Below are 21,197 nucleotides of genomic sequence, written 5' to 3'. Positions count from 1 at the left end.
CTGTACCAGCGAGGCTGAGAAAATACTAATAGATAAATTGCTGTTCAGTGGTATTTCATAAAGTCATGTCACCTGCTGTGACATCCTGTTCTCAGATGCAAAATGATAAATGTCTATATAAATCTGAAAAGTTTCATTTCATCTATAACCTTTGCTTCCTGGCTGTTTGTATCCTCAGAATACAGACCATGCATGTCTTCTTCATTGATACAGGAACTGTTTACACTAACTATTTACATTCAAGACTATAGTGGTGTTACCAAATTGATGAGGACACTGATTTCTTTTTCCTTTTTGTTTATCAAGCAGATAATTTAAGTGAAGCCCTGAAAAAGCTGAAGATAACATCCACTGACAGCACAGCAGATAGCTTGGAGGGATGCTTGGATTGTCTGCTTCAAGCTCTGGCACAAAACAGTAAGTTGTATGAGCCTTTCAAATTTTAAATCATATGAGATCAGTGAATTAAAATGTGGCAGAAAGACTGGATAAAGCAGTAGGCTGCTAGATTGGCTCTGTGGAGTTTTGGGAGTTTTTAACCCATATGTCTGTAATGTTCTGGTAGCAATGAAGACAGTGACAGGTAAATACTTGAATATTTGGAACAGCTCTAGTCCATTCCTTTCTCCACAATTAAGCAGAGCACTTACTTTTTTAATTGATCATTCAAGAAAAAAAAAGAACAGAGTTGGAGAAATAAGCCTCATAAGATGGGGAAAAGGATAAGGGAGCTGGTTGCTAATTCTGGTTGAAAAAGCATAGTTTCCTATTTGTAATGGAGTTTCAATTAGCAGAACTAGCCTGGATATCCAAAGACAGTCCAAGTTTGATATGTAGTATGTAACAAAAATAACATCAGAATGGAACAAGATGTCATTTTCACCAAAATATTTAGAGTGCTTGTCCCCACTCCCAGTAGACAGAAAGGGAAGGTAATGAAGATGACAGTTTGTGAGACTTTTCTGAATTTAACTTTCTTAGTGCTTCACATTGTGGCAGAAGAAAAATATGTGTACAATTTCAGGTTCAAAAACTTTTCAGGATAGGTACAAGCCACAATTAAAATGTTTTATTTTAAAAAAAGAGTTGGTCCTCTGGAAATATCAATACACTCAAAAGTACAAAGTATTGATAAGTCTTGGTTTTTTTCACATGATGGTATTTTACAAATCAAAGCCTCTTGGATTAGTTGGTGTAAAATACTTTATGAGGATTTTCACAACTGAATATAAGCACCATCCAGATCAAGTCAAAAATGGATTATAACAGTGTCTGCATTTAATAGTAGTCCATTTTTAATTCTCACTATTTTAGAAGGAGATTATCAGCCAGAAAGTAATAAAATCTTTAAGGTTTAGATCAATCATTTTTTGAAGGTTCTGGATTTTTTTATAAGGTATATCCAATACTTTAATCCAACCTCCAATTGGATTTACTTCCACTACTTTTAAGCCTAATACTTAATAAGTACTAAAGAGAAGATCATATGAAAAGTGACAACTTACTCGTGTAAATAACAGAGTTGCTGTTTTGTCTATGAAGGTCACATAGCTGTGTCAGAGAACAAGTCTGGCAGATGCAAAATAATTTTACTCATGTACATTTACTCTTCTGTCTCAGTCAAGGGTTTTGCTCTTCTTTCCAAAATCTTTTCTCTTCTAGATTTGCAGCTGCCAGATCCGATAAACAGATTATTAGGATTTTGACCTCTCTCTTTGGGGTAGTTCTAGAAAATTTATTCTCTCCATAATTTCCCATGCTCTTGTGTGTAAGTCAGTGACATGAATACAGCCCTGCTGAGCTGCCCTATGATACACATCTCCATGTAGTTGCATTTGCCCAAGATTGAGGGCAACTGAAATAATGCACTGAAAATTAGATGGGTCAGATAGGAGAGGTTTTTCAAGCAGCTGGCTGGTAATTTAGGAACTAGTTTATCAATTCTGTTTCAAGGGAACTGGACACTTCCATACCTAAGTTTTTCCAAGTCTCACTGGACAATGGGCTTTAGTTATCAAGGTTGTCTGATGATTTGGGGAACAGATTTCTGGCTTGAGATAATTTTATGAGAACAGCAGTACATTCAAAAGACTTCAGAGATTGAGGTAAATTGCATATAATAGATTGATTCAACAAATAGACACAGAATCAGCTTTCTAAATGCTTTCTCACAGCTCTCATCCATCCAGTTAACATCTTAATATGGATTTGGCTGATTGATTTTTAATGATAGTCTATATTATAATATATACAATACCTAGTTATGAGAGACACACTGTACCTCTGTGTCTGTGTATAAATTTACTCAATAATAATGAGAAATCAAATTGTTTATATAAAAGAACGTTAATTGTTATGCAGAAATCATTTAAATAATATTTTGCAAAGTTGTTCTGCTCTTGTTTAGTATATTTCCATGTGTATGATTAAATTAATGAAGTATACATTTGTAGTTCAGTAAATCATCATATTAATGTGAGATAAACAAGCCATTCAAGGAATAGGAGTTTTTTTAAGATATGTTTATAGAACTGTGATTTTGTTGGGAGTTCATGGTAGTATTGTTAATCACAGAAGTTAAAGTTTTATTCACTGCTTTAAAACTTGGAGATTAAAATATTATTTTATCTTATATAAAATTGAGTACATTACTAATATGCTAATGCAACCCAATCCCATCTACTGCCAGCCAAAATCAGTAGTTAAACCCAATGATACTACAACAAATTGAGATTTTCAGTAAAGGACAACTTCAGTTTTGTATAGTGCACGTACACATGAATGTTTTAGTGACCTTTACACTATCTATTGGTATCTGCATGCATATGTTTGTGGCTGCTGCAGAATGTTAAATTCCCTAGTCTGTAAGAGTGCAGTGAAAATTATAGTTCCATTTATTTTGCACACAATCTTTATGTTTTCATTATGCTAAAACATTACCTTCTTCTCATATTTTCTACTGTCTACTGTCTGTCATTACCTACTTCTAAAATTCTCTACTTTCTATAGAAAGAGAAAAAAAGTTATGATGAATTTAGTAACTTTTCATTTCTTTCTGTGTAATCTGCTGTGTTTTCTTTTGTTTTTCACTCTCATTTCCAAAACTGATCTGTTGATAATCCTAGGCAGGTGTAATGCCCTGGAACACGATACCTCCTGCCTGACTTTAGGAGCTATTCTGCATTTGTCACAGCAGTCAAATTAAGGTGCACACACACACACACATATGCTGTACTACAGAAGGGTGAGTCAGATACTCAGCTGAATGTGATAACTGCTGGTAAATATTTGGCAAGCCAAATTCAAATTGTTTTAACGACAGTTTGTCTAGGAGAAACTTGCATAGCTCTTCACATCTGAGACCTGGGTCTGAAAATCCTGCACAGATGGTTTCCTCAGGAGACATTGTTTTGAAATATATATATTCCTATTTATGCAGATATTTTAGTTCTTGTCTGTCACCAGCACTTCTGTCTGAGGCCAGTCATATATGGTCTAGCTTGTGGCACTAGAGAAAACTGAGGGGGTTTTTTGAAGATGAAAGAATGAAAGAGGCAACAATGACACAAGAATGAGACATAAATATGCATTAGAAATGCTTTAGAATAATGACATACCTCATTTTGTGTGGAGTTCCTTCAGCATTCCCAGTGAAGTTAACTAGCATTTCTGGGGACTTTGAAGCCATAAAGTTTCAGTAACGTAAGTCAAGATTCACAGGTAAGGTAAGCATTGCTTTCACCTCTGTGGATCTACCTCATTTGCATAAACTGAGATTCTGTCCACCTAACTTCTGAAAGAAAAACACAAATATTTGATCTCTGTCCCCCTGCAAGCACTCACCATCTGCTAAACTTCCCATAGTTCAGATTTTTAAGGAAAGCCTGAGGTACATGATCCATAAGCATTATTAGCAGCAAAAAACCAGAGCCAGACATGCACTAAATGAATTAGTGGCTTATATTCAATCAAGAGGTGAAAGTCATGTATTACGTGTGTTTTCTTTTAACAACTATCCATTAAAACAAGTTACTCCATTGTCTGCTCCATATAATCTGTATTAGTTCTATACAGACATGGATTGATGTGTTATTGTCTAGAAAGAATTTTGCTGATCTAGAAGCAGACTATTTACAGTGACGTGGAGTGTAGAATGTTCATAACAACCAAAAAAGGCACAAACCTCCTCAAAAGTATGAGTAAGACATGCACTGAAGAAAATCAATTTGAAAGATCATATACTTACATTCTGGAATAAAGTAAGTAAAGTATGATTGTTTTATTTTGTATCTTGCACCCAAGGAAAATATGGGTATATACTACTATTGGATATTGGGAACAATTGGTTAATTGTCTTATATAAGGAATTACAGGAGAAAACAATACTGGCCATTATATTCAGCCAGCATATACACATTTATATTTAAGAGTCATTTCATAAATACTAGGCCTATCAAAAAAGTGCATTTATCCTAAGATCTCTAAATAAATGTCCACAAGAAAGGACTGCCTGAGAGAAGGAAAGCAAAAAGGAAATAGAGCCTCTTTTAAACTGCAGGCTCTCTGGGACATAATTATTGCAGTAATAACAAAAAAAAAGTTACTGCTAGTCCAGACATGCTGTGTTTCAGATACAAGAAGTTACAGCAGACATAAATAACCCAGTTTGGATAAATGAGAAATCTGAAAAATCTGCTGAGAATGTTATTTTTGGCTCTGCTGTACTCAGCATAAGAGGCTGAAAATGCCCACTAATCCCAGCTTTCGGCACCTGGCTCTGATGTAGCTGAAGTGGAAAGGCTGGCACATGAATTTGAAATATTTTTTTACATACACTTTTTAGAAGATTAAGAATATGAGTTTGCATATTTGTGTGAAAAAATGGTTAAAGCAAAATCACAGCAATAAAGATAAGCTTACATGAGAGGGCAAGGCCTGAGTTTTGAAAAGGATTTAGAAAGATTGGAAATATTTGAAATAATGCACTTTACCTTAAAGATGTGGCTGACTAAGATGCCTTATTTTCTACTTGTTGAGCTTTGCTGATGCCTGGTAACTCAAGGAACCATCACATGACAAATGAAAATTTTTAATTCATGCTTGAAACTGGAAAGCTCAGCATCATTCAAAGGCTACTTCTAATGGCTTAGAAGCTATTTTTCTTCCCATAATGCACATAGTTTCATAATAGTATTTTGCTTTGCCCCAGAATGTATATGCTGGAGCCATGCTTTGATTAGAATATACTGGCTGTGTTGTATCAGGGAAAATAACATTGTTACATATTTCTGTAGAAATTTCTGAGCATATTTCCTGAGCAATTTCTAGTAAGCTTTTGCCATCACTTCCTGCTGTTCCAGCCTGTAGGGACCACGGGCTTATCCCTCCTACCTAACGCTTCTTGTTCAGGTTTTCTCTTGGGAGTCACCAGTCAGTTTTCTGAAATGGGTTTGTTCCTATTTGATGGCATCCCAGAGGAGGATGTGTTGGTATCTGGAGTGCTTAAGAAAATCTTGAATATCTGGACACATAGCAGATTTCCCACATTTTTTTGGCAGTGGTGAAACTTCTCACTGAATGCCCTAAAACTTTGGTAGACACCTCCTATAACAGGTATCTAGTTTTCTCTCTTTAATTATTCTGGTGGATTTCCAGTTCTCACAACCATATGTTTACACAGAGGTTATATTTCAGTTGGAAATTAATTTTATTCTGCTCTTCATAGTTGTGGCTTCCATATATTGTTGAATTTATTTAATACTTAGGCTTCCTATATTTGATGTTCGTTTTTCTGATCTTCAATCACCACAGAAAATGGAACGGTTCCTGTACTGGAGCAGAAAAATCATGAAGAATGATAATTTTGTACTTCTGTAATTCAGAGCTCAACTAAAAAACCCCTGAAATTTTAAAATTTATTATTCTTGCTATTACTTTGTTGATATTATTATTTATTAATATTTATTAGTATTAATAAATATTAATTAATCTTGTGTATAATATATTATTAATAATATGTGTTGTTGTTATTATTATTAATTAGTAACCTTTGATTTGTAAAAGAGAAAATCAAGATGTACCTATTTTTTATCTATTTACCTCTTTTTTTTTTGGACATTGTTGATAGTTCTGTGTACACACTCTTTTATTTATTCATTTCAGAGTCAGGTAGGCAGCTGTCTGCTTAACTTGAACACTAAGTGCCATCTGATTTCAGTGAAGCCTTGTACCTCTTTAGTACACAGAGGATTAAGAAAGTCATTTCATCTTTTGTTTCCACAGCCCTCCACATTAGCAAGAAAATACTTATCTTCCTGCCCCAAACATAGAAAAAATTAAGTTGTAGAACCTTTTGTCATAGCAGAGTTATTCTAAGGCACAAACAACTAAAATCACTTTCATGTTTTCCTATTGGCTAAACATCTTAAGCTTTCTCTGTTCCCTTTTGTGGAACAGAGCATGGAGAAAAAGCTCCACATTTCAGAGCATGCTCAAGCAAGCATATTCTTAAACATCAGCACACTAATCTTTCTCTGTTTTGGAGAAATTGTATGAACAGAATAAGAGTAAAATGATGTGATGTGGCCAACAAACAATGCTTTCCTGATTATAAATGCTTGCACACTATTAAAGATTAAAACAATAACTGTCTATAGGCCCTATCCTGACCACAGTTGTTTTGTATAAATAAAAAAAGAGCTTTGAGCATCCCTGCAGATTCAGCACACTTTACATGTAAGCTGTGACAAGGCAGTGCGCAAGCACATCAAGAGAGCTTAGCACAACCAAGGGGGTAGGCAGTGCTACTAATTGGATTAGTGGCCTTAAAACAACTGATAACTAGTAGAATTACGTTCACTGACAAATAGCATTTCCCTGCTTTCTTATTCCTCTTTGATCTTTAGCATCTCCCTTTCTTCTTAGCAGCAGTCTCCCTTCCAGGAGGACTTTTGATCCTCCTGGGGTGTGCCTCCAGCGATCCCTGGTATATGTCTCCCAGCCGTGATCTTGGAAGGAGAAGGAGGCCACCTGGTGCCTTAAGTTTTAGCTTCCATATTTTTCAGATTCTGTGCTGCCTTGGTTTGTAACTCTGAACTCCATGTTAAGTGTTGGTAAGTTGTCCTCACAGGGTAGGTAGACAAAAAAATCCTTTTCCAACCTGAGAACCAAGGACAACCATTGCAAGCCTCAAGTCCAAAAAGCATAAACAACAATGAATTGAAGAGAGTGAGCAAGGAGGATGGGACTTCATGACCTGAAGCTATAATTGGACAATTAACCCCAATATGCAAATGGACCGGAACTTATAAAAGTGTGGGACCTTGTGATCGGTCGTCCATTTTGCTTGACCATTTTGGGTCCATCTTGGGTGTAGCCCTGGCTGGGCTCTTGTACTGCCCAAGGTGTATCCTTTAAGGCCTTTTAATAAACACCTACTTTATTCTTTAACTCTGTCCAGCCTCTGTTCTAGGTCAGCCTCTCTAGGCATCACACCCATGGATGTATACTCAGACCCAGCAGGCACAGACCTGCATGTTAGTCCTGACATGTAAATGTCTCAGCTTGAACATTCAAACAAGCAACAGACATTTATGGTGTTATCCATGAAGAGGAAATATGCAGATGAAAGCTACAACATCCTCCTCCAATAAGATAAAAACTAAACAGTATCATTGCTAACTGTCTCCTGAAATTTATAGTTCTCTGCTGAGATTAAAGTGTTCTTTAGGTAGATGGTGTCCTTAGCCTATGACAAAGATTTTATAACTTTATTATTATTCCTGCTTTGTCTTGGAAACTACAAAAATATTAAGAGCAGCACTAAGGCATCATAGTACCTTGTAGGATTTCGTTTTTTACGGATTGAAGACATGAACTAGTGTCTGTTTAGCTACTACTAAACCTTGCTTGATTCAGCATCTTTGGAATTCAGTGGAGTGGGCATAATGCATTTAACATCTATTCAAACCAAGGGAGGGAGAGGGAGTAGAAATGGAAAAGGAAGAAATGAAACTAAATGGATGAGTAAGAGGGAATACAGTGGAACCTATGATTTTTATTCTAGTGGAAGAAGATAAATGGCAGATGGTGGAAACAGATATAAAGATGAAATTTTTGAAAAAAAACCCAAAAAAACAAAACCAAGCTAAATGCATGTACCTGAGTGGCTGGTAGGAAGCAGTCAAACCAAAACCCCACATCTCAGACTAGGAAGAATTTCTAGTCTGCTTCTGACACAGATAATATCTTCTAACAGAGGCAGGGGTTCAAATTTAATTGGGCCAGCTCAGCCAATCAAGCCATTAATCTTACCTGCAAAGATTTCTACTCAAATGCCCTGCTAAAAGTTGGGGATCCTGATGAATATTTTTAAGAGGGAGTTTTGACTTAAATACTGTGTTATAAAGTGTTCCTTCTTTTTGCAGAGGAATGTTTGTTTCATTTTATCTCATGGACTGTTGCTTTGTCATGATATTGTACACACATAATTGTACACTCCAGAAATGTTTCCTCATTAAGAGCTGTATATAATATATTTTTACAGTATAAGTACACTAAATCAAGGTGGCTGCTTTTTATTGGACTGTCTCCCAGTAAACTGGCTTACCCTAATGATACTGAATGGTAATCACTGCTGCTTAGTGGGATTATATTTTACATAAATTCCCCTTAATAGTGATGTATTTAGTTAGTGCCAGACAGTTAAATGTTTGTCCAAGTGTTAAATTCCAAGTGCTATTCATTGAATACACAATGTGCCAAATAAAGATTAACTGTTATATTTTTTTTCTTTGCAGAAGGCATCAGTGAATAGCAGTTCCAGATAATAGAATTGACAGATCTTTTTTTTTTTTTAGATTGCCTCTGTATTGCATTTTCAAAAGGCAGGCCTTTTCTTTTGCTTCTGTATTGCATTTCAAAAATGCAAAGGAAAACGCCTACCTTTTACCAAAAAAATTATATTTAGAGATCATGTAATTGACAATTTCAGGTCTGCAGTTTCATTCTTAGCTTAGCTCCAGACCCTTATAACTTAAAAATGTGATCTTTTTAAGATTAGGTTTTCTTTAAACTACTCTGATAGCACAGCTCACTAAAAATACCAGCAGATTAAAAAATTCCTGTAGACATACTCTTTCAATAAGCAAAGAGTGGAATTTCACAGCAGGCATTTTAGCTCACTTAAGAGCACTCTATAGAGTTTGCTTAAAAGGAACATGAAACATTTCCTGCATATAAAATTATCAGCTTTCAAATTTGATTTGATGTTAATAAACTAAATCAAATTTGGAGAAAGGATTTTCTTCCATAGGACCAGAATTTGTTATACATTTTGAAGAACTAAAGCATGAGAATACCCTTTACCCTGGGACTCTAGTAAGTTCAGTCAGTACAAGCAAGGGAGGAGGCAGGGGAGAAAACGTCCATGGAAGCCAAATACAAAACAAGAATGTGTGAGTGTATGACATTTGTACTAAGATGCCAGACAACAAACTTGGCAGCTGAGGCACTGACATCAAACTCTTTCAGCAACCTTGCTACTGTAGTGGTTACATCCTGGAGAGGGTGAGTCAGAAAGGGGGAACAGCTCGGATAAATCTACCAGCTACATGCCAGGGCTGGATACCGGATGCAGTTCAGGAACTCAGGGGTGCCAAGCTGCCTAACTTGAGTATTCTGCCTTGTGCTGTGACCTATTCATGGAAGTATATGTGCATTTCTCTTCATTGAAGGCAAAGATGTCACATACTTTTTACTTCATTGGTACCTGCAGTAGGCTATCCAATTGGTAGAATCTCATCCTGAAATTCACTTTTGTCCTTTGGATGTAGCTTTTGGAGAATTTAATCATCAGGACTCATGCAGTTAGTTGATTGATAAATCTGTCTCTCCATCTGTCCTTCCTTCCTTGTTAGAGCTGAGATTTTAATTACAAACATCTGTGTACTGTCTCTTTCTTCATTAAAAATAGGAGGTGAAGTTGCCCTGTAGCTGCTGACAGAGACAAAACAGAGCAAACACCATGATGGAAACATTTGTACAGCTAAGGGAGAATCCTCCCTCCTTGCCTAATAGGTGTCTAATTTCAAGGATAAGTGAACAGGGAGATTTTGGGGATTTCCCCATGTGAGGAGGAGCATACCAAAAAGAAATCAAATGTCTTCAGTTATTTTTATACATTAATAATAATAATAATAATAATAATAATAATAATAATAATAATAATAATAATTATTATTATTATTATTATTATTATTATTATTATTATTATTATTATTATACTTCTTTTTCCCTATTTAAGTAACTCTTGATAATTGGAACAGACTCTTTGGTTAAGGTTTGTTAAGCAAAACCTCCTTATCAGTGGTGCGTTCTTTGTTTCATGAGAGCATATAATTTGTTCTTCTGAGCTTCTTTACAACTCACTTTTTGTGCTTTTGTAGCTGGACCAAAATCTTCATTTAGTGGTATGAAAAATACAGTGGGAGGCTGTGGAGAGGGGGCAATGTTTCTTGAGGGAGGCTGTATATGGAGAGAGCATCAACGCTTATGCTTGGTCACATGAACCTTCTTACTGTGGTGGTTAGGAGCATGTGCCAGATCAAAAGATATCCCTTGTTCCCTTCATTTTCTTCCCTTCTGCCTTCTGAAAGAGCAAATGGAAGGTTCCTTTCATGATATATGTGGTTCATCATTATTTATTCATGTGTTCATCTTTCTTTTTCTGATGAGAGTACATGTAGGAGGAACATTATCAAGCCAAGGTAAATTTTTGCAGTAGTTCCAGTAGGTTTATAAAACATCTTTGCAGCTAGAAAGACATGCATTTTTCAAAAGACTACATGGCAAACACAGATTGCTTAAAGAGGACCCTCACAAAGCTGTTTATTCATAATTCTGTGGTGTGAAGCTCCACAACATGGGAATTATTGCAGTGCTAGCCACCACGACTGTAGGGTTACTAATAACAGTGTAACTTAGACTCATTGTTCATAGGGGATAAGGAATGGTGAGCCTACAGCTTTCTTCTGCTCGCAAGGCACTGCTGAGAGACATGCTTTGCCTTTCCCTTCCCCCTTTCTGCCTTTTATTTCAATTGAAGGTGTACAAAATAATACAGAGAGGAGAGAAGAGTGGATAGAGAGAAGTGAAATTTCAGAGGAAAGAGAGCTGAGAGGGAAAAGAGTGTAGAATTTTAATTTGAAACATATTAGATTTTTTTCCTATGATTTCTGCTACTTAATTAACCAGTCTAATAGCCATGGTGCTCAGCTCTCCAGCTCTGATCTGTGGCATTAAAGATTTTCCTGCCCACACCCTTAACTATTCTGACTTCAGGCACTGCAAAAACCACAAAAAGCAAGCATGTTGACATTTTATTCACTCAGCTGTGACATCAATAAGATTTTGACACCACATGATCTGACATACCCTTTGTCTTGATATCAAATGATACAAGGAGGCATCTAAAGCAGCAGGCTTAACCTTAAAGGGCTTTCCTCTCCAATTATGCTGTGTTAGACTGTGTGCAAAAGGGCTGCTTTTAATGCAGCATTATTACAGTCCTACAGTTTCTTTGCTTTAAGAGGGGACAGCTCTATGTGTGGGCTCATGTAAGCAGACTGAAAATCAGTCTTTAAAAAAAGCATTTGAAATCACAGATACATCACAGATAGCAAAAGGATTATGAGGTGTGGCACCCTAATGTCAGGCTATCTACATTGCTAGGTTTTTTCCAGACATAAATTTAATGGATTTTAAAGGGGATGCAGTTCTGCTAAAAAGGAATGTTGGCTGTGATTTCCTTTTTGGCCAGTATAGAAACACAAGAGGAGAATATGTGGTAGAGATTTGCCTAGGTCTTTCTTGCTCCTGTAGAATTTTTACATGCTCCAACTACAATTGAAATAGCAATTTAAAAGATGACAGCTGAAATAAGTTTTCAAAATAGTTTACCCTCTAATAATTTACTAGGAAGCCCAGAATGAAACTAGCATGCAGAAGATTGATATCCTTAATAAATAATACCTCTTTAGTGCATATACACAGAGAGACAGGAAGCCAGGCAGGCTTTCTCCAGCCTCTGAAGAGAACAAATAAAGGCAAGAGTTGAGGGTTGCCTATGCTAAAGTCTCTAGCAGTTTCTAATTCTCAGCAAAACCTACCTTATTTCTCCTAGAGCTAGGCAGTGGTAGGGGTACCAGCCCTGTGGCAGCACTGATGTGTGGTCTCCCAGTCTCAGGTTCTGCAGAATCAAAAACAACTGATGGTTTTTACAATCATAGTGAAAATACTGCCACATAAACGTAACAATCTATTGTCCACTCGAAAGAATAACACCACACACACTTCCCTTCATTTTTGTTCCTGTGTCCCTGTATCTTTTATATATTTATACAGGACAGGTGTTACGTGAAGCTGAGCCCAAAGGAGAGTCACACACAGGACTGTTCACACATGTTTTGTAAGTGAAGCAATTGTCCCATTTGGGGACTAAAAGAAATGCTTATACACCTACAGCTGTGCTGAAATCATCTTCAAGACCTCCAGCTTGGTATTCTCTTCTACAGACATGCATTTTAACACTTAGTACACAAACTGAGTGTACAGTTGACTCTGCAGACAAGCAAAGGGTGGTTGAAGATCTTTGTTTAGACTTCACAGGGCATCCCTGTGCATTATTTGCCTGTCAAGTCTTCCTCCTTTAAAAGAATATAAAAAATACTGAGCAAAGTTGCTATATTTAGCAATGCAATTTTAGGTTTATAAATAAGGTGTCTTGTTTCAATTAAAATACCCTTCCTTGTTTAAGCATTTCAAAACTCAGAAAGATTGGTTGATTGTAACAAAAATATATCTGCTAATAACATGTGACTTACGAAATTAATTTGTATATTATAGCACATCCTTTTTTTTCCCAACTACTTTATTAGAACTTTAATATGATGAACACAAAATCCCTGGAAAAAAGTGGATTTTTTTGCAGATACTAAACAGAGTAATATACACTAGGATGAAAGAGTAATTTTCCTGGCACATTCTCTTCAGATGCCTTATATGGAGGATCTACTATAAACTACTTGCAAAGATTTAGTGTCATACTGTCATCTCTCTATTTTGAAACTGAATTAATTTGTATATTACACCAAGTGTAAATTGCATGTGTTCTGCAGAGGAAGAGCAGTGCTTACTTAGACTTGGAGTAGACAAGCTGAAGCACCCTGTGGCATTTTTTACACCTAAGGCATTTCCTGGCAAAAATGCCTCAGAGAGCACTGTGGGCTGATAGTAGTAATTCTTCTGCCTGATGCCAGAGTAATGTGCTTTTCCTCAAAATAATGATGCTTGAGCACCTACCCGGGGTAGAGTAGAGGTGGGGTGTTCTGCACTCACTGCTGGTCTAATTAATCCATCTTCCCTCTTTTATGACTAGTAGAAGTTTGACATTGATACCCAACTGACTAACAAGAAACATTAGGATTTTGGTTTGAAGGGATGAGTGAGTATATGTAGGTGTGCCTCTTCTACTGCTTCAGGGTAGGAATTAAGTCACTGGTCAGTTTTCATCTGTATGATCCTATGTAACTGATTTCCCAGTTTCTGAGAGGTCTGTCAGGGCTGTGCTTTTATGGTGGTCACTTGCTTTTTTTAATAAAATAAATCAGGGTGTATCTGCTGCACACAACTTGCCCGGAGAAGCATTTAATTTTATTTCCCCACTTCTTGCAGGATATATTTCGTTCTACTCATGTAATTTATGCTTTGCACAGTAATGAGTCCATCAAACTACAGACCAAGAAAATAGGATTGGATACTGTATATCTTAGAAGCATGACAGGAGAAAATGCATTAATGTCTCCTGCCTACTAATACACATTCACATATAGCCATATTTTGCATTTTGAGTTCTGTACTTCAAGTTTTGAACTTAAGGGAGAGAGAAGCTCTTCCTTAACAGACATCTAAGATGTCTGGACTAGTCTTTAGTCGTGATATGATTTTTTCTAAATTTAAACTTTCATTTTGCATGCCTATATCCACTGGAAAATATTGCTACTAAGTACATGCTACATGTCAGAGTTTATAAAAGCTTTCAAATAAGCCATAAGCTCCTTTACATTTTATCTTCTGAGAGGTTTTTTCCAGGGTATTTCAAAAATTGCAGTTAACTGATTGCAAGCAGGTTAATAATAATTAGCACTTACATTACACATGAGATGCTGAGATTATTCTTTACTGATGCCTAATCTGTTTGTATCAGATGTCATCACTGACATACTGTAGCTGAGTGGTCCTAGCCAAACAGCAACATCCCAAATAAGAATTATATACAGAAATGGGAAGCATAACTGCAGTCCAGACTACAAGTTCTCTGTTTTCAGTCTGTTTTCTGTCATGTAGACATAACCAGCTCTCAACACTGAAGCATGTACATACTCTGTGCAAGCCACAAAACCCATGGGAGTCACCTCTGCCAGGCTTGTGCTGGCTTCTGTTCAGGGGCAGCTTGACTGGATCTCTCCCAGTCTCAGAGGCAGCAGAGTGGTCCTGGGGCTGCCACAAATCAAATTCAATTGCAGTCCTGAGAGTGGGGAAAGGAAAGAAGAAGAAAAGAGGGAGGGTGGTATGTTATTATCAATTTACAGGTGAAGCACAGCCAAAGAGTGGTTGCAAACAGCATTTAGATGGATTTGTTTTGCTTTGCAAAAGTCATCAACTGGAGCATCTGTTAACTCTGAAGAATGCAAATAACTTCCCTTATAAATAGCTTAAGAAGTCATGCTGCTTTCTAAAATGATAGCTGCCATCTAGTTGTACTGTCACACTAATAGGCCATGTGTGACACTCAAATAGGCCATTTTTAAAAGTGTTAGCAAAATATGTCATAGCATCTAGTAGCTTGTCTTTAACTGCAGTTGAATAAAGTTGTTTTTCAGTTTGTTACAGAGCATTGCTGTTGGCCAGCAATATTAGGTGGGCCCCTGTTAGGGAGCAGCTGCACAATTCCTCTTGCTACATGCAGAAAGGGAAAAGCTTTTGTCACAGATCTTTGATACCTACTGCAGGAAATCAATGTTTTTCCCTTTCCCTTCTACTGAGTCTATACTGGAGCCACTCAGTAACAGGGTAACATACAAGATATTTTAATGAGTGTAAGAGGAGTCTAAAACCAGGAACATCTTAGCTCTCCCTCTTCTCCAGTTTCTGATTCCTACATTGCATTAAGCTGTACCCTAAACTGTGAGAACTTTCCCCATCATTCCTTGAACATTTCCAATAATTCATCTCTTCAAAGAGTCATTCCTTGACTTTTACATAATACCTTTACCTGCTGCATGTCATTTTATGACCTTTACTCTTACAGTCTCTCCAGTATTTTCCCCATGTAAGCATGAGTATGTATCTGTATATACTACATAGCAGTCACCTTATAAAGGTCAATTGATTAGAAATGGCAAAGTATTAAGTTCTATGAGTACATCAGATAAAATAAGTACGGTAACTGAACTAACAGTTGGCTTCTTATATGGGAAATAATGGCTATCATAATAACTTTTGAGAAGACTTCCCTTCTGCTTTTCTTTCTGTTCTTCCCCAAAGCAATTTGATGTACAAGTCATTTTTGTGTGATGTGTTTTTCAGATATGGAGACAAGTGAAAAAATCCAGAAAAGTGGAGTTCTTCAGGTGTTCGCGAGTCTGTTGACGCCACAATCTTCCTGCACAGCAAAAGTAGCTAACATCATAGCAGAAGTAGCCAGAAATGGTGAGGTTTTCTACAAGAACTTTTCTGCTGGAACATCTTCAGTTTTTCACCTCACTTGTCAGTATGTTTTACTTCATTTATGTTTTCATTTTATAGATTAGACACCTTTCATGTCCCTCCCTTTCACTCTTTTTGTTTTGTCCAATTTTTTTCTGTACTTTTTAATACAATCAGAACAGCAGTTGGCTGCTGGAATTTCTCTTTCATTCTGTTTAGTTTTTGAGACAGTAATGTAATTTATTGGACAGAAATAACTGACCACTGATGAAATGCATTTCTATATGCAAAGCATGTAGAAAAAGAGACATGCACAATGTGTACAGCCAGTTGTGCATAGGGTTATAGCAGCAGCATCTATACAGGTGGTTAAGGGATAGTAGATAATTTCTTTGGTCTGAGATTTGTCCTAAGATTATAACCCTTATGAGTCTTTGATACCACATTGAAACCAATTAGTCCTGCCTAAAGAGCATTATATGTGTTAGAGTCTTAAGTCCCAAATAAGAATCAGCTCCATTTTGGTATGTATTATATACATACACTATATAATACAACATCAGAGGTAATCAAAAAACTATTTAATTTTTTCTATAGACAGGATTGTCTTAAAGCTCACTCAATACATGTGTATCTTGAGCCCAGAAGAATGGCCTCATACCTGCAAGCAGACACTATGGGCAGACCCTGTGATGAGGGTAGAGGACATTTGTGGCTGACTTTTCTCACTCCTGGACTTGCTGCTGTCACAGCTGAAGAGGCACAGATTCCATTTTGGACTTTCTTTCACCACAGGCTAGAGAGAGAAAAGTAGAATGTTACTTAACTGCTGTCCCGGAAGCCTCATCCCTCTCCCTTTGCAAGCTCTCATGTTGATGCCCCTTCAGGGAAAGGGCTACATTTTTGTTGACTACGTTCACATTCCATTTCCACCTTTTCTGAGGAATCACAAACTACAGCTTCTTACTGATATCCCATGGTGACCTCCACCCAATTTACTCGTTTTAAGACAGAGTTATATATGGTTATTCAGAAACAACACAAATGAGAAAAGAAAAGAGACATGTTTAGTTTTTAAATGTTAAAATTATTTAGATAAAGAGGCAATAAAATATGTATACACAGAAATTTAAATTTAGAAATGTTTCAGAATGATAGAGATTTAGGCAAATATATCATGGTTTTTTTCTGTACTTAGTGAATTCATAATAAGTCTTTTTAGAACAACACTGTCAACCATATGTCCTCACAGTTGGTCCTTTTAGCTCCTACCCAAGAAGGGAAAAGTTAAGAATAAAATCAATGCTCACAATAGCTAAACTGATTACTATGTATTGTTTCTGCAAAGATTCCCTTACAGAGCATTTTAGCCAGTATCTGAAATCACACATGAAATGTCTGAATAGTTTCTAATGTGTCCTTTTCCCTGACAGCTTTTAAACTGATGAATTATGTACACTCTCAGAAAAGCTGGCATTTTACCTGGTTCATCATACAAAATAGCTTTTGTCTTTTCCTTAGAGTCATTAGCAGGTGTAATTGGGACCTCAGCCCAGATTAAAGTGAAGGTATTCAGAAATTATTTAAGCTCCCAGTGCTTTCAAGACTGAGATCATCTGGGTATTTCTCATTGGTTTCTAACTCCGTTGAAACGGTTGCTTAAGCAGGATAGAAGGGAGTACCTCATTTGAATTCTGTTGTTTTCTTTGTTTTATTGCATAAAACAAAGAGTTTAATGCTTATATTGTACCAGTTTTCAACAAACTTTAGGGCACTTTGAGAAATTTGTGTTCAATGGATAGTAGGCATTAAACCCATTTCCTGAGTGTTCATGTCATGCAGTACTGCCAGAACTTGGAGCAGAGACTGTGATTTTGGGTGTTACAGATACAACAGCATCTTTTCCTTCCCCACTTCTTGTTTTCCTCTTACATTCCCCTCATCTGATCATATGCATGCCCATCTGATCACGTCAAATCTCTCTACTTGCCTTGGCAGCTTTGTCATGCTTCATCTTTTCACCCCTCCATGCTCTTGCTGTTTCACCTCCTCTGCTCACATGACTCTTCCTCCTCCCAGCTTGAACTCATATTTGTTTCTTCTATTTTAAACACCCAAACATACAAAACTCCCTTTAGTCACTCATGTGTCTCCAGCTACAGCTATTTGCCTTTCAATTGTGAGCATCATGAAGGCTCAGGTGAACTTGTTACATGGAGTTTCTCTCTCCACCGTAGACCTTTTAAACCCTCTTCCAAGGTTTTTAGTCTTGTCTGCTTTGCCAGATGCAGGAATGAGAGAACATCATCTTCGCAGTCTGTAATACTATGACACAATTACATTTCAGTTTCAAAATCCTGTCCTTCTTTTGGTTTATGTTACTCTGTTCTCAGTGGTTCTTCTCTTAACTCCTTAAGCGATTCTTTGCTGTTTTCTTCTGAGGATCTGCTTCACTTCTCTCCCAGTTTAGTGGAAAGCTTTTAAAGACTCTGTTCTCAATTACTTTCTCATTCTTCTATTACTTCTGTGTAGTATCAGCTGCAAAAGTAGGTGCAGTTACCACATCTGTTTCACAGATCTATTTTGATACATATGGCACCGTTTCTTTTACTTCTTGCCTCTACATGACCTCAATAAATACAAATTTGCTCAGCGATTGACCAATGTTTTTGTTGCTGTAAAAGCTTCCACTTTCCAAATGGAGGGAGGGTGGAGGAGGGGTTTCTTACTCCTTTTCAGCATGTGAGGAAGAACCTAAACAAACAGCAGAACAGACTGAGACCTCTCAGTATTTTATGAGAGAACAAGTTTCATTTCCTGATACAGACTAGGAAAAAAAATCCACCTGACTTTGATGATGTAGAGACTATGGTAAGTTAGTGAGTATAAAGGAAAGTGATGCAGGGATAGCTGAGGAACAGGGAAGTATTTACAGGCAATTGAGAGGAAAAGGCTAAGGGGACAGAGCAGACAGAGGAAGAAACTAAATACATCTAATAAATAAACATTGCAATGAAGTTGAAAGTGGGCGATAAATATACTGAATGTCACAAGGACATGGCAAGACCAGTTTTAAAGAACAAATGTATCTGATATTTGTTTTGTTCATTACAATGGATAGTATCACCATCTATCACACTATAGCATCTAGCCACAGTTCTAAAATGTTACAGTACCTTGGGAAGGTGGGTTAATTGTGCTCACATCTATCTTTTCTTGGACCTGTGCAAGTGTACAGATATTTTTGATTATTCTTAACTGTGTGTTGATGTATCAGAGTCATATCATCACATGATCATTGCTTACCTCCAACAATTCTTTAGCTAAAATAACACTAAAGGATTAAATACAAAAGAGACTAGATTTTGTAGCTACCAAAACATCAAAGAACATTGTAATAGGTGCAACAGAGTATTTGAGAAGATGTATTTGTACTTCAAGCATTGTATGAAATCTTTGAGTTATTGGCATGAGGAATTCTGTTGATCCAGAATCAGAAAAATTTTCTCATCTGTTTTTAGGGGGATTGTACACCCTGGTTCATTCTGTCTCATAAATTATTAAGTAACACAAAGGTTAACTGATTCTGAAAGATCCCATACTGTTTAGGATCAGGAAGAGACATATCTTGCCCCTCTACTCAGCCCTGGTGAGGCTGCATCCTAATTAGTGTCCTGTTTTGGCCTCCTCTGTGCAAGAGAGTCATGGAGCTCCTGGAGCAGGTCAAGCAGAGGCTACAAGGGCGAGAGGAAACTGGAGCATCTGTTACAAGGAAAGGCTGAGGGAGCTGGGTCTGTTCAGCCTTGAGAAGAGATGGCAGAGAGGGGACCTTACCAATGTATGAGAAAGAACTTCTTTATTGTATGAGTGACCAAACACTGCAACAGATTGCTCAGAGGGGTTGTGGAGTCTCTTTCACTGCAGATATCCAAGAACCATCTGGATGCAATCCTATGCCCTGTGGTCTGGAATGACCCTGCATAAGCAGGAAGGTTAGACCAGATGAGCCATTGCAGTCCTTTCCAATCTTACCCACTCTGTGATTCTGATAATTTGCAGTTCAGAACAAATTAAAAAATATATTGACCATTTGCCTTACAATACATCTCTAAAGGGTGCTCTTTAGTAAACTGTGAAATAACACTGATGTTATCAGGTGGTTCCTTCTATAAACCACCTTTTGAAAATGTGCAGCACAGTCCCTGCCTGGCTGTATCTCCTGCAGAACAGCCCTTTATGTCTCTGACACCAGGATAGTTCTCTATGACTTGCACAGATGTAAAATAATTCTTTGCTTCTCTGTGGTAAAGCAGGAAGGAAGGGCAGAGAGCTTCCCAGTGGATGGGTGCTCTACCTTTCCTCCCATGGTGGGTATCAGTTAGATTGTGGAAAGCTACAGGCTTTTGGGCTCACATAAACTCTTGTATTTCTCATTCTCTTTTCTGTTCTTTTCTTCACCTTCGAAATAAAAGCCTGTTACTGAGCTTTTTTTTTTAATCTCTTGAAGCAAAAGCTTTTCTGGAATTCTAATTAAGGCAATAGAGAGTAAAAAATGCTGCTCTAGAATACTAGCTTTAAGTCATCTTTTGTGTTATTTAGAAGTTCTAGTTTATGTTGAATATGTTGTGAATTCACTGTTCTTTGCAGCACTTCTTTGTGATGCTAAAAATATGCTTAGTCTGATCTATGTTAAATTCGTTTCCATGGAAGTCAATTAATGCCCTTAATTCCTTCTGAATTAACAAATAATGGAAAGAATTAAGCCCAAATCCTGATTTGGGCTTATTCTCTAGAAACTTACATGAGAATTTACACCGTTTGTCTGTGCACGTGTTTAAGGCACACAAAAGGCCCAGTTGCCAGGCCAGTGTCGCTGTAATTGATGGGATTGGGAATAGCTGGCCTGGCATTTAGAGGCTTTGCTTTATTTGCAGAATTCATGCGGAACCCGTGTGTGGATGCTGGGCTGATCCCTCCCTTGGTGCAGCTGTTAAACTGCAAAGACCAGGAAGTTTTGCTCCAAACAGGACGTGCCCTGGGCAATATATGCTACGATAGCCGTGAGTGTTGAAATCTGCTCTATTTTGTACTTGCTCTTGTTGAAGGGAGGGGAGTGTTTTGGTGTTCTGTGTATTGTGTGCTGCGGGGTTTCCGCTTTTCTTGGTTTTTATTTACCCCACGATTCTTCTGATTGGATGAGAAAATTGAACATCACACTTGCTTAATGCTTTTGTGACAGAAAGATTAAAACATGTTTTCAATATTGTAATACAACTGGATATAACATAGAAAGGTTTTCTGATCCTGGTTTTGTTTTGTTGGGTTTTATTTTTTTTCAAACATAATTAACCGGGTTTTTAAGGAGCAGATGCTACATATGCAGAGGCACTGAACAGTTAATTTTTCCTCAGACAGAATGTGTTGGAATGGAA

The 21,197-nt window shown here is 37.1% G+C and overlaps 1 protein-coding gene across 6 annotated transcripts in view; it reads left to right on the top strand.

Annotated features, from left to right (window-relative positions):
* RAP1GDS1 (Rap1 GTPase-GDP dissociation stimulator 1) overlaps window positions 1–21,197 on the top strand; it is a 90,894-nt gene that overhangs the window by 31,586 nt on the left and 38,111 nt on the right. For 3 of the 6 annotated variants that reach the window (XM_058803180.1, XM_058803184.1, XM_058803182.1), the window contains exons 2-4: window positions 307–417; window positions 15,646–15,768; window positions 20,700–20,825. In XM_058803180.1, coding sequence (XP_058659163.1) covers window positions 307–417; window positions 15,646–15,768; window positions 20,700–20,825 — 360 coding nt within the window. Of the gene's footprint in view, window positions 1–306; window positions 418–15,645; window positions 15,830–20,699; window positions 20,826–21,197 lie in introns of those variants that run through there. The other 3 variants (XM_058803181.1, XM_058803186.1, XM_058803183.1) reach the window with 3 other exon arrangements.

The sequence above is a fragment of the Ammospiza caudacuta genome, chromosome 4, assembly GCF_027887145.1.
Source record: "Ammospiza caudacuta isolate bAmmCau1 chromosome 4, bAmmCau1.pri, whole genome shotgun sequence".
Taxonomy (NCBI): Eukaryota; Metazoa; Chordata; class Aves; order Passeriformes; family Passerellidae; genus Ammospiza; species Ammospiza caudacuta.
This window is presented reverse-complemented; position numbering and strand designations above follow the sequence as displayed.